This window comes from Tachypleus tridentatus, chromosome 2, assembly GCF_004210375.1.
Source record: "Tachypleus tridentatus isolate NWPU-2018 chromosome 2, ASM421037v1, whole genome shotgun sequence".
Lineage (NCBI taxonomy): Eukaryota > Metazoa > Arthropoda > Merostomata > Xiphosura > Limulidae > Tachypleus > Tachypleus tridentatus.
The window spans coordinates 104103795-104120705 of NC_134826.1; the positions used below are offsets into that span (position 1 = coordinate 104103795).

The 16911-nt window shown below is 32.7% G+C and overlaps 1 protein-coding gene across 1 annotated transcript in view; it reads right to left on the reverse strand.

The window, feature by feature from the left end:
* Es2 (ess-2 splicing factor homolog) overlaps nt 1-16407 on the reverse strand; it is a 40908-nt gene extending 24501 nt beyond the window's left edge. The window contains exons 1-2 of the mRNA XM_076489949.1: nt 15849-16407; nt 5171-5345 (exon numbers count right to left, since the gene is read on the reverse strand). Coding sequence (XP_076346064.1) covers nt 5171-5345; nt 15849-16238 — 565 coding nt within the window. The 5' untranslated portion in view covers nt 16239-16407. The remainder of the gene's footprint in view (nt 1-5170; nt 5346-15848) is intronic.
* Nucleotides 16408-16911: the final 504 nt, after the last annotated feature.

Consider the following 16911-nt stretch of genomic DNA (forward strand, 5'->3'; position numbering starts at 1 on the left):
GATGTCACACATATTGGCAGAAAACAGAGATGCATATCCAAGTGGGAGAGAACTACTGCCTGAAAGTGATCCGAACCATGCAATATTTACAAAACTCTATCCCACAAATTATAAAAGTGAGTAAGATGAAAATAATGTGCTCCTGAGTGTGAAGTGCCTAGGACACAAACGGCCGTACATGGCAAGTCAATTACATCAAAAACCCATGCCACAATCCAAAACTCAGCCATTTGACAGTGATAGGAAAAAGGATCATATTATTTTCACCTCAAGTTCATGAAACCATGAGGCACTACCCACCAAATTATGAATGAAAACACATGAATATAATAAACTTGTAGATCAATCAATCTGGGAACCTGACATCTGGTATCAAAAAACGTCAACATAATTAAAACCATCTTCATCAAATGTGAAACTGATAGTAAACACCCAAGGTACATTAACATCCTCAGAATATAAAATATAAAGGGATAGTGCAAGAAAAAGAACCATAACAATCTGCAGTCACTCCACTATGATCAATAACACTGATGGAATATAAATGAGGGCAGAATACAAACATCTATAACATGTGTGAGGACATATGCTGATTGTTGTTACTCTAAATCTAAAACTCAGCCACTGAGAACCAATATCTATATTGGGGTAGGATGAAGGATCCTAATTGAATGGTTGAACTGCAATTTCGACATCTCATTTCCATTTGTTTTTATGTTTCATATTGGAATATATCACTAATCTATACATGCAGAAAACCACCACACTACTCCCAACTGAATGGTTTTGTTTAATTATTGTTTCTCATTAGCTCATTCAGGAGAATGCCTCCATGATATACCACCCCAGTAGCTTGGAAATGGAAAGAAGTAAGAACTCTCAAACTCCACTAGAAGAAAAGGGGGATAAAATGCAGTGGAGAGTCCAAAAAAATAACATGTGAAACAGTCCAATGGATGACCACAAAACCTTATTTGTAAAAGCAATCCATACTGATTTATTCAATATACGGCATGGCAGGGATGGGCAGCTGTCCTCCTTCTGCTTTATTCATGGGTTAGTGTGGTCTGGGATGGACACTTATGAAGCAGTTCTATCACAAAGATAAACCTACAAGCAATCTTGTGCAACATGGCATCTCTGCACTGTGCATTGGATGGCTATGGAATTATAATATGCAATTCAACATGGCTTGACAGAGTGGATTTGAATATTTGAATAATAGCTGGTCAGACATCAATCACCACACAGCAGGATCCAAAGCATGAACATTCATAATAGAGAAAAAGGCCCCTGAAAAGAAAAATTTGAAAAAATATAAAACTTATGCAGTCAAAGTCACACTATATTCTGATATTCAAGAATGACTACAGACAGAAAATGATAATCCAAAGAGAGAGAAAGCTATGATCCAATACAAATAGTGAAAGACAAATGTATCATGGGTAGTTCATGCACTCAATTGAAAAAGAATCTCCAAAGGATGAAGATGAAAAGCCAATATAAAGGTAAAATATGAAATTGGGTAAAGTCATTCATAACAGAGTACAGGAGGAAGATAAACAGGAAAAAAGCCAATCAATTGAAGCATCTAATCCAATTGGTGCAGGAAGAGGAAGAAGAAAGTACATGAACAGAAAATGGTTGCTAAGGAAGATAGAGGCATGAATGAACACCACAGAAGGAAGTCATGCAGGCAGTATAAATGAGAAGAGCATGTACAGGACATAGAAATCTATCTGGACCAGAACAAGGATAAATGTGTGAAGTGGGAAAAAAGGCTAAATGAAGGAGTTATCATCGTGAGCAACCAAAGTGTGAAGCAAGAAAATCAATCCACAGAAAGGAGAAAACATGTAAAATGATTGAGAATAAGTGAAACATTGACAGCAAATAAACGTACCACTGATGTCTACAGGCAAACAGGAGGAAAAATGAAGACAAAGTAATATGAAACAAAAGACAATGGGAAAGTGGTTTTAATGTAGGCAAAGTGAGGCAGTGCAGGACCACATTAATATACCCATCTGGAAGGGCAGTTTGCCTAAGCAGTTGACAAATCTGGAAGCAACACACCTGCAAATAAAGTGTAGAAGAGAAAAATACTCGTGGGATTAAGAAAAATTAAAGGTGCAAGATAGGGCCATTCAAAAATCCAAGATCAAGCAGACAGAAGAACACAGATTTAAAATTACAAAAAGGAAATCCACATGAATGAAAAATGGTGTGTTGACCCAGAAACTAGCAATGAAAAAATCCCATTTGTGTTTAGAAACTTCTATCTAGGAAATGCAAAATGAAACAAGCCAGAAAAGAGGTTAAACTGTTAGGAAATGCTAAATTACTTCACCAGTGACCAAAGGAAAACCAGTGACTAAAGTTGGCAAAGAAGGGATGAAAACAGAGGAAAAGGTAATGGAGGAGGAGGAAAAAGGAGCTGGTGAAGCTGCATAAATGTAGTATAGACAAATATGTAGGTTCAATTCTGGGTAAAAAATACTGACAGCCATAACAAGACAAACCAGAGACCAAAAACCAAGGCAATTTGTGGTTAAGGAATATAGAAAAAAGCCTCAATATGAAAAATATCCTGAAAATTCAAAGCCACTTGAAAACAAAAGGACAAGAGACCACTCCATCACATTAATAATGTCTGGACAGGAATCCAATCTATGACAAGAACAAAAGCATCTGGAACATGACAGGAATATCAAAAGTGTGGGCCCAAAAATGTATGAATACAGGAGGATGGAAAACGGGTGCCACTTTAGTGATAGAGATAAGCAACCACTGAAGAAAAGTCAGAATAGATCATAACCAAATTATCTCTAGCCTGATGGAAGTAATTAAATGAAACAGGGCCTACAGTGAGAAGCTCCAGGACACTAATAAGATAAGACCTCTTGGGCAGAAATTAGAAACCTGAATCTTCCAGTTGATCAATCCACGTCCTCCATCCCCAGTGTATGCATCCATGGAATGTGAAAAACCAGATGAGGATGAGGAAAGCAAGATACCTGCTGATGTCAGAGTCATATCTAACCACCAATGCTGATCAAATACAAGGATAGGAGGAAGATTAGTAAGAGAGAACAAAGAATGAGAAGTTCTATTGGTATTGAAAAACCTACAAAAGCAACTGACCTAAGAGGCTAATGTTACCATGGAAGATTAAATTCCCGAAAGCAAAAGAACTTCTCAAGATGTAACTGAACTGAAAACCAAAGTCAAAGAGGAAAAGAATGGGTCCAACTGAGATGTGTGTAGGAAAAACAACACTCAAATGGACAAGATATTAGACAGAATGCAGTAAAACCTTCTCCAACTTGTTTAACAGCTCATTATAATCACCTGGAACATCTGATAAGGGAAACAGGCAGATTTCTGTTTTAGAAAAGCAAACAGTAGCCAGTAGACCAAAGAATAAAAGAGTGCAACCTCAGAGCAAGTATAAGACAAACAAATGCTCTGAATGGCTGACAAAATATACAGGGTTGAGTTCCTGTATTTGAAGTAAAGAAAAAACTACACAATGAGTTATCTGTGCTCTGCCCACAATATGTATCAAAACCCAACTTTTAGCATTGTGAGTCTGCAGGCATTCCACTGTGCCACTGGAGGAGGTATCTATAATGAGCTGAAGCAAGTCCAAAGGGCAGTGGTTCAAAACAGAAAACCACTCCATGAAGAACAAACAGAAGAGAGTGTTGCAAAGTGATAAAATATTGGGACAAGCAAAAGAACATTTGGGACATTCCTCTTCTTCATCAATAAACCAGATTCAAAATTAGAATGATGCACAACAAACCTAGTACAGGCCACCAGTATCAGGTCTGGTATAAGGATAACAAACAGCCCAGAATAAAAGCATGGAGAAAGATTATGCAAATTTGCAACAGCCTGCAGAGACAGAAAACTTTATACCACCTTGGAAAAATGCAGGATAATAGCAGGATCCCAAGTCATGGGGATGAAAAGAAAAAAGGTACCATGTGTAAAAGCAAGAGCTGAAAACAGAAAACAAACCAACATGGAGATATTAAGGAATCATAAAAAATAAGGGAAATTGATAAAATATACTTGAGAAATCATATAAAAAAAAAAGCCATATTAGGCAAAGCTGATTCTGCAGAAGGAAAAGGGAGAAACACTACAAAATACAGTGGTGTAAAATGACCATCAAATCTTCACTGGCCTGAACAGGTTGGGCTTGTGCAGGAGGATTACAGACCTACCCATATAATAATCAATCTCACAGTGGATAATAGCAGAGAAATTCAACAACTGTTCTTTCCCAACTGAGGCCTTTGAAAATAGTGCAAGAGGTATAACACCTGAAGTAGAAATGTGAATCTCAGAATTCATTGCAGAAATACATAAATCAAACAAAAGTGTTTCTTGTAAAGTATGAGGGTATGAGAAAAAAAAATAAAGACTGGGAAATTAACTTAAGATTTCTTCAATGTAAAGGAAAAAAAATGAAGAAAGTACATTTCAGCAATTAAATTATTAAAGTCATGATTCACACAAAGAGTACTAAAAGAAAAAATGTCTGAACATGAGTACTCCCAAACAAGAAGTGTTAGTTTAGTAGAATTGAATAAAAGGAGCTAGATGTGTCATAGGTAATGTACCACAGCAGAATTTCATTCAAAAGCTGATGATAAAAATCAAAATCTAATTAATAAAGCACACAAAGCTTTAAAGAGTAAAAATATATAAATTATTAAATAGACAAAGCAGGAAAGAATAAAAAGAATATATATACATATATTCAAGACAACTGAAGCTTCTCCAAATCTTAAAAGGTAACAAAAGCCTGAATTATTCAATATTTTACTTAGCTGTCTAATCAACCACACTAGAGAACAAAATAAAAATCCACAGAACTCGTGTAGCCAAAAAAAGAGTGAAAGAGATAGTTAAGAAGAGTCTTTCAACATTATTTCAAAATAAAAAAAAGGAAAATAAACACATCCAAGAAAAAATAGTGGGTAAATAATGGCAAAAGCCACAGCATCCTTCAGGATAGGAACATCTATTACTGATTAGTGTTCTTACAAAAAAAAAAAAAAAAGAGAGAGAGGAAATATTAAAATTCTTAACAAAACATTTAGATTATCTGCTATTGAAGCACAAAAATGTTTACAAACAATACAATAACACTTACAACTAGCACTTAATGCAGTTCCAGGTCTACTAACTCCAGTGCGAGGACAGTATTTTGCAACCAGTTCTCGTAGTTTCACAATATCATTCTTTTCTAATGCTTCCAGATATTCATTTTGAGCTCTCAACTTACTAAGGTCAGGAAAAAAATCTCGCTGAATTATTTTCTCAAGTTCCTATTTAAAAAAAACACAACACAAAACAATTTTAAGTAATTTGAAAATTGGTTATGCTTTTAAAGTGTTCTAATGTTTTAAATTATTTGTTGATATTTTCAGTAATGACTGAAAAATGGAAACCCTCTTCAATGAAAATGTCAAACATCTTTGGAAGTTTTTTTAATCATACCTGACATGTTAGCTTATGCCTTTTTCAAGAGTCTATCTGTTAGCATCATGGGTCACTAAACGGACTTTAAATTGTTGTAACCAAAATACAAGACTAAAGCAGTGTAATAGGACAGTGTATGACTTCTTGTCAAGCAATTAGAACAAGTTTGAATATCCACATTATAGAAGAACCCAGTAAAAACTGAAAGATATAGCTACTCATTCAGCCTTCAATAACAACCCATGCAATTCAAAAAGTGCTTTGCAAAGACTAATTAATGGCTTAGAAAAGTGCTGCATGCTTAAAAACATCATATATGGAATGGCATATACACAGTGTTTAGCTACTGAAGTAAGTGAATTCAGTCACCCAATACAATATCATTTCAAAGAACAAAGAACCCACTGTTGAACATTACATCAATACAAATGACATAATTGACAAAAAACCTTGTCACACCAAAATTTTAAAGATTTTTGACAACTTTCTGACAGGAGATTTAAGAAATCTCTTCTGATGCAATCCAAACACCCTTCCATTAATATATACTATGCCTGGTTCCTAAAAAAACTTATTATTTCTTGTAAAATTTATTTATTTTGTAACATTTACTTTTATTATCAGTGACTCTAATCATTCAACAGTACTTCTAGAACATTTCACTATGCTGTGTTCTATTATGTTGGTGTAATTTTACATTCTTTTTTATTACCATAATTTAAAATGTTTTGTAACTCATGACACTCATAAATTATTGAAAAAAGTGTACACTAACACATTAGGTAGAATGAAACAACTTTAACCTGAAGTTGTTTGACATCTTCATTGAAAATGGTTTTCATCTTCCAATCAGCATCAAAAACTTTAGAAGATAATAAAATGTTTATCACTGTCAATGAGCTTTTTCTCAGTGGTTCAAATGTTAACCAACAGCAAACTCAAAAAAATTACAACATATAATAATCTCTTACATAAATGGACATGCCATAAACTAGTACCTTTCAGTATAACAACTAGTATATCTTCCACATTGGATCCTTAATAACAGTAGCTCTAGCTATTACCAAAACATGCTTTTAACCCTTTTTCAACAGACTTGGTATAATATACACGAGTCTGTCTACATTTACACGTTAAGTATTTGCACTAACTTTTGATACAGCATGTGTATCTTAACAAATTTGGTATACTTCTACTAATTGTTACATGTAGTTTGTATAACAAAAATATGATTTTTTTTAATGAAATATTTTTACTAAAGATTTCTTTGTGTAAATACAGTCTGTTTCATTACTAGGCTGAGTACAAACTGATTTCATGTTATAATTAAAAATATTCTTCATCTTAAAAATATCAAGTATTATTTACATAATATCTGAAACTTCCTAAATACATTTCAAACATTTGTTTTCAGTAACACTTCATATTTTATGTTATTTTCTATAATCTATGTGGGGTCTGTCACTTCCCAACTCATGAATATAAAAAAAATATGAATTAAATATAAATTATGCTTTTTATGAGTTATAATGACTACATAACATGAAAATACAAATGTTTAGTTTAAGTAGCTTGAGTCTCATATAACATTATATATTATTTTTTTTATTATGTTACCTTCCAGTTGTGCCTAGCTAACATTACATAAGGTGCAGATTCAATAATGTCACTATATCCAGTAATATAAAACTGACCTTTAGTCTTTAGAAAGTGACTTATCTTGGCTGTGTTTTAGTGGATTAGTATTTTGTAATATACAACCACATTTCAATTATAAAATATTATATATATTATTACTATTAATAATTCAGTTTTTAAACTTATTTTTCTTAAAATATAGAACAATAAATAAAGTAGTAAAGCAAACAATTCTCTTTTAGCTATGATCTCTGAACTCGGTTGCTGCTGGACATAGATTGTTAAGCCTTTTAGAATGTCAAATGTGAAGTACATCAATTTTTTTAGGTTTTATATATACAGTTCAATAAACAAAGAATTACAAGTAACTACACTGATATCATACAATTCCACTATAATTTATTAACCTTAGTAACTAAAATTTATTTATAGTTAATACAATATGAAACTTTAAGCAAACTAAATATGTACCCTACCTTATTGAAATTTTTGGCTGAAAGAACACTATTACTTTAAAAGATTAAAATGGCAGAAAAACCACTCTGGGAATATTCTAAGCTCTTAATTAGCTATTCACATGCTACTGTTTGAAGTGTATATACAAAGGACAGTTTAAAAAAAAGGAAAGAGTTAAATGAGTCACCATGTATGATTCAGTACATAAGCCATATCTCAGCAAAATAAAAAATAGGAGGTTCTATGTTTATATTTTAGCTTGATAATATTAATAGTTTGAGTTTGTAATTTGTATAAAACTATAAAGACTTAGTATTCTGACATTACAAACATCTAATTTTAAACAGCGCTACATTCAATGTACCACGTGATTCACTAAACATTATAATAAAACTATATTTAGATGTGTTATTTTAATATTTACTTTTAAATCAAGAAATTTACTCATATATGATATTAAAACGTGAATTACGATGTACAATTTTATCCCAAATTTATTGATATTAATTCATAAAACAGTAGTTCAAAAACATTTTGAATGCAAATTGACAAATGCAATGACATAGCCTTTGACTAAGGACTCAAGGTGAAAGGGTTAAATAGCATTCTCCTTGCATGCAACCATAATTAAGTTCAGTCAAGATATCTTAGAGAAGTGTCACAAATATAATCTCCATCAATGGATACATATCACTGATAAAATTAAATCAAAAGTGTATGTAAAAGTAACATTAGACTAGAAAAAATTTAAGACTAGCACATGTGACTGAAAAATATTACATAATTTGAATGCTAGAATTAAAACTGTAGATCATCTAAAGCTTCCAAATAACTGCACTTCAATCATTTCTAAAGGTCCTAATAATGTTATTTTGGGTCAATGTACTAAGATAACTCTTGATGTGTTCATCTCTTTAACAATGCTCGTATAAATTAAGATTTCAAGAAAAATATTTTTCTTCCAATGTAGATATATCTCACTTCAATAAGAACATGGATAAATCACAATTTAACCTTTCACCTGTTCCTTTTGATTTTTTCTAAATCAATATCTCCCAAAGCATGCCCTACAACAGAAAATACTGAGAAACTTAAAAATAATGTTGACAATTTTCAATAGCTTTCAAAATTATGCAAGCTCCTATCAAGCAACAAATGAGTGGTTAGCTGCCAATGCATTAAAAAAAGAATGGTTACATAATTGTAAGTGAGTGACAAGTGTGGAGCTTTGTTTTAATAAAAACATCCATTTACATAAAAAAAAGATTAATGTAAATCTCAAGGACACATCTAGTCATTAAACACTTAAAGTCCATACAAAGAAAGTGTGAAAAACATGAAAAATATATTTTGAAGAACTTTAAAACAACTATACCCACAAGACTTTTAAGATAATCTAAGGCCATCTCATTCAAAACCCTCTGAACTATATTAATTTCCCAAAGACCATAAATGTTAAACACTTCTTAGACTCTCAGTCTTCATATACAATTTTGTTAGATTCTGTTTCTTGATTACTCAAAAATACTACCTTACTCTTGCCTTAACAAAACTGTGAAGACATTTTTGGTATATGATATCATGGATTCCTTTCTTTACTGAAATTTGTTGAATTACTTAATAAAAATACATCAACAAAGTCCACACTTACTTAGATCCATAATGTATGGAAATCTGTATCTTTCTTGGTGCCATCCACCATCTATTAAGTGGGGTGTCATTATCAGTAAAGTTAACAAAATTGAAAAATCTGAAACACTATGGACAATAAAATGCAAGCCAGAATGAAACTTCAAAAACCACTCTTGTCAATGGTTATCCATTTAGTTACATTATTAAGATATTGCACAATTTTGCAAGTCCAACAAACTGTAAAAAATGAACAATCATATCAAAACACTGTTCCATGGATTATAGCACTCATTCTCAACCTGTGTGCTGCAAGAGATTGTCAGGTGTGCCACAGTGTTTTTGAAACACATTCAACTTTCTTGGGATTTTACAAGCAAGTCGAACACATCAGTTAATAAAAGCTATTATAGAGACTCTCTGAAACATTCCAAAACATTCGATGGTTTTCCCTGAACTCGAGCACTGAGAAGTTCATACTTAAATTTCATTCTTGACTGAAACGGTTCGACTGTTAGTTTAATTGTAGTGCAACAAGTGCTTCATACGTCATAAATGATGCATCAAACTGCTTTCTGGAACATGTTCTCATTCTGCAGTAAGCTACAGCTACTATGTTGTAGGTAGGAATTTTATATCAACTGCAGAACTTCCTGCTTATCGTGTATGAATTAGCTTTATCATATATCCATGGAAAAATATTTAAGCAAGTCTGGTGCTGCAAAGGAGAATGTGTTGAATCAAAAGCAAGAAATCAAACGAAAGTATAAAAATGAATACATTGAACAATGAATAAATTTCATTCTTGACTGCAACGGTTCGACTGTTAGTTTAATTGTAGCGCAACAAGTGCTTCATATGTCATAAATGATGCATCAAACTGTTTTCTGGAACATGTTCTCATTCTGCAGTAAGCTACAGCTACTATGTTGTAGGTAGGAATTTTATATCAACTGCAGAACTTCGTGCTTATCGTGTATGAATTAGCTTTATCATATATCCATGGAAAAATATTTAAGCAAGTCTGGTGCTGCAAAGGAGAATGTGTTGAATCAAAAGCAAGAAATCAAACGAAAGTATAAAAATGAATACATTGAATACGGTTTTATCACTTTGGAATGGGAACATTCTCAATTACCATTCTGCCTACTCTGTAATGCAGCTTTATCAAATGAGGCACTTGTTCCTAGCAAACTAAAGAGACACTTGGAAACAAAACGTTCAGCTGTGAAGGATAAACCAAAAGAATACTTCGAGAATCTTGTGGCTCAACAACATGAACAATCAAGGAAGCTTATGAACTACATGAAGCTGCCGGAAAAAGGATTGATTGCAAGTTATAAGGTTGCTCAATTGTTGGCAAAATGCAAGAAAGCACATACGGAGGCCGAATCAGTCATTGCACCAGCATTAGCAATCATCATTGAAACTATGCTTGAAACGGATGCCGCCAAAAAGGTTAAGCAAGTTCCACTGTCCAATAACACAATTTCACACAGAATTGTAGACTTGTCTTCAGATTTGAAGGATCAAGTTTGTGAACAGTTCAAAGTGCCTGAAGATGAATTGTCTCTGCTATGGTCTCTTCAAGTTGATGAATCAGTGGAAAAGCTCAAGTTCTGGCTTTTGTTCAATTCATAAAAGATGGAAAGATCATAAACAAATACTTATTTTGCAAAGATTTAAAAAGTACAGCGAAAGAACAAGACATTTTCGAGTTGGTGAATGAAAACATTTTGCTTTTCAATTTACACTGGAATAACTGTGTCAGCATTTGCACCAATGGCTGTCCTTCAATGCATGGAAAAAGAAGGGATTCATCACTCTGGTGTGCCAACAAAATCCATACATTAGGATTGTTCACTGCATTATTCACAGAGGCGCTCGCCTCCAAATCTTTGCCAAAAGATTTGCAGTCTGTTATGAATCAAGTTATTCAAGTGGTGAATTTCATCAAGTCTCAGCCACTTCAATATCAACTTTTCTCTCTTCTCTGTGAGGCGATTGATTCAGACTACAAAAAACTACTGTATCACACTGAAGTTAGATGGCTTTCGAAAGGAAAGGTGTTAAAGCTTCTTGTCCAACTAAAAACTGAAGTAATTTCTTTCTTGGAGGTTGAGGAAGCAGGTTTTGAGTTTTCTTTTCATGATGAGATCTGGTGGCTGAAGGTTCAATTTCTCTCCGACTTGTTTGACCAATTAAATTCTCTGAACTTAAGTCTCCAAGGACCATCTGAAAACATTACTGCAACGTCCAAACTGAAGACCTTCAATGAAAAGGTGACGCTGTAGAAAAATAAGATCTTGAAAGAAGTCCTTGATTGTTTTCCTTCTGTTAACGAATGTTCGTCAAAGAAGAAAATTGTCCCTCAAATTTTGAACACATTAAGCGACCTATAGTCTGCACTAAAACGTTACTTCCCATCACTTGCTGGCAACGAATATAACTGGGTGACCTATCCATTCTGAATCAACAAGATTTAGAAAACGATGAATTTTATCAGTCATTGTTTCCTGAAAAGAGCTTGGATGAGTATTGGATCTCCATTAAAAATTCATATCCTGCAATCAGTTCAAAAGCAGTTGAAGTTCTGCTTTCATTTGCATCTTCATGGTTTTGCAAAATTTGATTTTCAGTATTGACTGAAATCAAAGCCAGAAAGAGAGAGAGGCTTCTTACAGTCGATGATGAAATGCAAGCTTGTTTGTCTATGGTATAGCCTAATTTGATTTGCTCTTGGAAGCAGGCACAAGCAGCACATTGAAAACATATGTAAAAATAAAAAGTTTTGATTTTTCTGCTATACCACAAAATCGTTAAAAAGCCTAAGAACAACATTCACGGCCAAAGCAAGCGATAGTAATGTCAATGTGCAGATGACATTAATATTGCTTGCTTTGGCCATGATTTTTGTTCTAAGGCTTTTTAAGTTAACTCTTCTGTGTTACGTTTATCTAAACATGATGCACAATGACATTATTATTGCTTACTTTGGCTGTGATTTTCATTCTAAGGCTTTTAATGCTTGCTGTATAACGTGTACCTAAAAATATCGTTAAGGCTTTCCAGGTGTGCCGCAAACATTTTCAGATTGTTGTAATGTGCCACAAGTCAGAAAAGGTTGAGAACCACTGGATTATACCCTCCATGGATAAGCATTTTACAACTTGTTCTCATCAAGTGATCAGAAGATCTGATTTGAAAATATACATCACATAAAAACAAGTAAAATATTGAAGGATATATTTACTCATTCAGCTTTGAAAAAGAACTTTACAAAGACAAATGGCTCAAAGAAATCCTGCATCCTGAAGAACAGTCTACAAAATGATAAGTACACAATGTCTAGCTACTTATGTACATAAATCCAGTCATCCAAACATGCGATTGTTTCAAAGAACACATTCCTGACACTGCAGATTTTGACAACAAAGAAGCTACCACTGAACATTAAATCAATGCACATGGCATAATTAACAATATATCTTATTGGATAAAAATATTAGAGATCACTGACAACTTTCTTGACATGAACTTTAAAGTATATCTTCTAATTCAATCCAAAAACCCGTCCATTAAAAAATACAATGCCTGGCTCCTACAAAACTATTATTATCTCATGTAAGCTTTATTTATTTAACACCTACTTTTATTATCAGTTACTTTAACCTGTTTTACAATAATCTCTCACACTTCACTGTAAGTTTTATTATATTATTGTAGTTTTATATTATTTTTTTTTGTTGTAGTTACTATAATTTAAAATCAGTTTTCTAGCCTGTGACATTCACTGACCCAGTGAATGCTGAAATATTGGGTAGAATGCAAAAATATTTTTATCTGAAGTTGTTTGTCACCTCCATTAAAAATAGTTCTAATCATTTGTTGCAGAGAAAAAGTAAAATTAAAATTAAGAAAAATCACAAAACAATGTAAAAGTAAACATTACAATGGAAGAAAAATTTATAGGAGAATCTTTCAACAAATTCTTTGATGGTTGTTATTTTGTCTAACATGAAAAATTAATGTTCTTCATTCTCAGCATTCCTTATCTTTTTTTGCACAAAGGTATTAATGCATAACATTTAAAAAGACATTTACTCTTTGAAATAAAAAAGCACTATTCAGTAAAGAGTATTGATACAGTTACCATTTACAAGGTGGTATTTATCAAGAAGGCATTAAAACATGAAAAACTGGTTATCTATTTATTTGCTCTCATCAGCTTTGGACTATCAGATGAAGATGTCAGTCTGCTGTTAAGGGTAAGGTGAAAAACTATCAGAATATCTTTCATGGTTACTTGAGGCAGCATATTTCACAGATAAACTATTTTTTTAGCCCATTCTCTTTTTATTTCCTCCTATCTGGTAAGTGTTTAAGAATCCATGTAAAATCCTTCATTAGTTTCACAAATGGTCAAATTATATTAAAACTATATGAAATAAGCAAACACAACTAAGATAAAGTTGTGGTAAAATCCATTAGAACTATATTTTCACATTACTTGGTGTTTCATAGGTAGTGTGATGTCACTGCAAATTCATTACTTTTGGAAAAGATATGTAACATACTTTCCCATGCAAAATAAACATACACTCTGGTCATAAAGATGTATTCACATTAGGGATTTAAAATTTCCAAAAGATTATCCTTGTACATAATGGCATTGGGAAACAAAGGAACACGGGTCAATTTGAAGCTCCAGGACCATTTAAAAAGTGAAAAGCTTGTACCCCAGCCATGGTAAGCAAACTGCATCTTCTGGCAAGAGGTGAGAAAACCATAAACACAAAGATCAGTGACAAAAGTAATTCATGTGTACTAGGTAAACATACACAACATAAAAAAGAGAAAATTCATCTGCAAAAGTGACACAATGTTTGTGTGCATAAGTTGCTTCTGTTGCATGTCTTAAGCAGGTAGAAAATAAAACAAGTTTTCATAATTTCCCTAGAAAAACATACCAGATAAATGAAATGCAGCAGGTTAAAATTTATGTGCAATTGACTGTTGTGTTGAAAGATACTGGGACACCATTGTCCTTGTACAACAAATGAATTATGAAAAGTGTCAAGGAGGAGTGGTGTGGATTATACAGCATTATGGAACCTTTTGCAATGGAAATTATAAAGCAGTTAAAGTACCCTCTAATATGTGTATAGGCTCAGTCACACAATAATTTGGAAGGTACTGTGCAACAAAAACAACATGCCTTTCTCAAATTAGTTATTTAGGAATAGTTCTATGTAGAAGAAACAGGTCTTGAATTTTAACAACACCTTGCCCAAATATAAGACAAGAGTAAAGATAAAACAGATGCTTTATTAGCTATTAAAGAGAAATGGTTTTTGCAAGTTATGGGAACTAAAACTCACTGAAGATATGTTAGTAATACTTAAGAGAAGTATGTAGTCTATCCAAAACAAAGAAAAATTACAGGGAACACTGGTTGCAGTACAAATCAAAATACATAGTTATCAGACAGAATGTGACCTGATGTAGAAATATGTACTGTAGTAAAACTAAGACTCTCAAAACTTCCAGTTTCTTCCTATTCCCACTTCTGTTCAGACAAAGGCCCTCATTATGGAAAATAAAACAATGTCTAAATATCATACAAAATATGTCAGATAAAAAAATACTTACTTTTAAAATTGTTCTGCTTTAAGAAACAGCTTAGATACTTGCAACAGTTTAAACTTGCAACAATTTGATTCAACAATTTAAAATTAACTTCTTATCACAGCATGCTATGCAATTAGAACAAAACTAAATCCTGTGGCTTGCTACCTCAATCACTCACTTTTCACAGTCACTCCAATATTTGAACCAAATTGTTAAATTTTACATAAACTACTGCAATGGCATTTCACAGACTGCCATACAACATGATTTCACGTATTTGATAGAGTAATCAACTGTTCATTTTGTCCTATACTGATGATTTAATGAAAGTTTGCAGTAAAGAGTAATTACTGGACATAAGCTATAGAGGCTCTAGAGATATGAAAATGTAATGTGTATACTGTAAAATAAATTTCTATTCTCTACAAGAACATCACCTTGTACTCCCCTTGTCAAAAATCAGAGTAAGACTGACAGTTAACTCAGACACATCTTGAGTACAATTACTTCTGCAAGACATTTAATTTTGCATGTAGAAGGCTTGTACACTTTACTAATAGCTTAGCACATTTTGTGCACATATAAGTAGTAAATCTGAAATTATAGTGAACATTCCTTTTCCAACATGGGGTCAGTCCACTAATTCCATGTTCATTCAGATAATTATGTCCTGAATGTTTTAGATAATAAATACCAACTCTTTTTTGCATATGAAATGTATGAATGTAATACATTCTGAAAGCAAAACTGAAACAAGAGGGAATAAATTACAGCTGAGTGTATGATATCCAATCAAGTATGAAACACTAAAGTAAACTTTCTCCAGTTTTTGACATTAATTACAACACGTTATCTCTCAAACTGAGTAAAGTTGTTAAATGTAACCTTCCTGACATGTTAGCCAATGAGATATAAGATAGCAGTATTTTTTTTTTAATTAGGATAACCAAACATACAAACACAATTCATACATCACATGAAAATAAGCTACTTACCTCAGTGTACTTATCTTCATGAAGAATAGTCTTCATATTATTATTGTTTAATAAATTGCAATATTTTGAATTCTCATTCTTATAATTGAACGATGGCACTAACGTTTTATTCTCGATATTTTTATTTAGGATATCACAAAATTTTCCTTCTAGCGGTGAAGGTCTAATGTCTTGTGCGAGTGGCACACTATCTTCAGCAGTTATACTGTCTTCAAAGTTTTCACAAAAAACATGAGGCTGTTCTGCTCCTAACAGAGATGATTGTTCATTATACTGTACATCTTGACTCAAGCTTTGATTTTGAGAGCTAGGTGAACAACTTACGCTTAAATTTTCACCAACTTTTTCTGCACCTTTCATAGCAACTGGAACTGATGAAATGTTTTCCATATTTCTAAACTTCAAATTATTTGAAAATACAAGTTCAGTGTGTAATTAAAAGACCAATTTAAATCATTTAACAGAACTTACTGCAGAAAAGTTTACGTCTATACACCCAGATATTAACATCCTACCTTAGATTAAAACGCCATCACAAATCAATGACATCTATGGAGGAGTTTACTAAGTATAAAATGTTTTATTTTATTTGCAATGGATATTGTAATTTACGCATTCAATTAATATCTAAAGCTATTAACGGAACCTTGTTAAACTAGACCTTTATTGCAATTGAGATGCCTCAGGAATAAATGCTTTGGTTTTTGCTTTCTCTTATTTATATTACTGTTACTAATAACAGCATAATTAATAAATTAATAAAGTTTGCTAATAAATTGCCCCACTCTGGTACAGCGGTGTGTCTCTGGATTTATAACGCTAAAATCAAGGGTTCGATTCCCCTCGGTGGGCTGAGCAGTTAGCCCCTTTGTGGCTTTGCTATAAGAAAACTCACACGCTAATAAATTATTGGGAATATTCTATCCTAGCTGTATTGAGAATGATAAGGTACTGCAAAATGACTTGGATCGAAAGAATACTTGTTAAATAACCTTATCAAATGTAATTATAGTAATTACAAGGTAATGTAGTGGAATATTATAGCTTATGTCGCAGGTTTAAT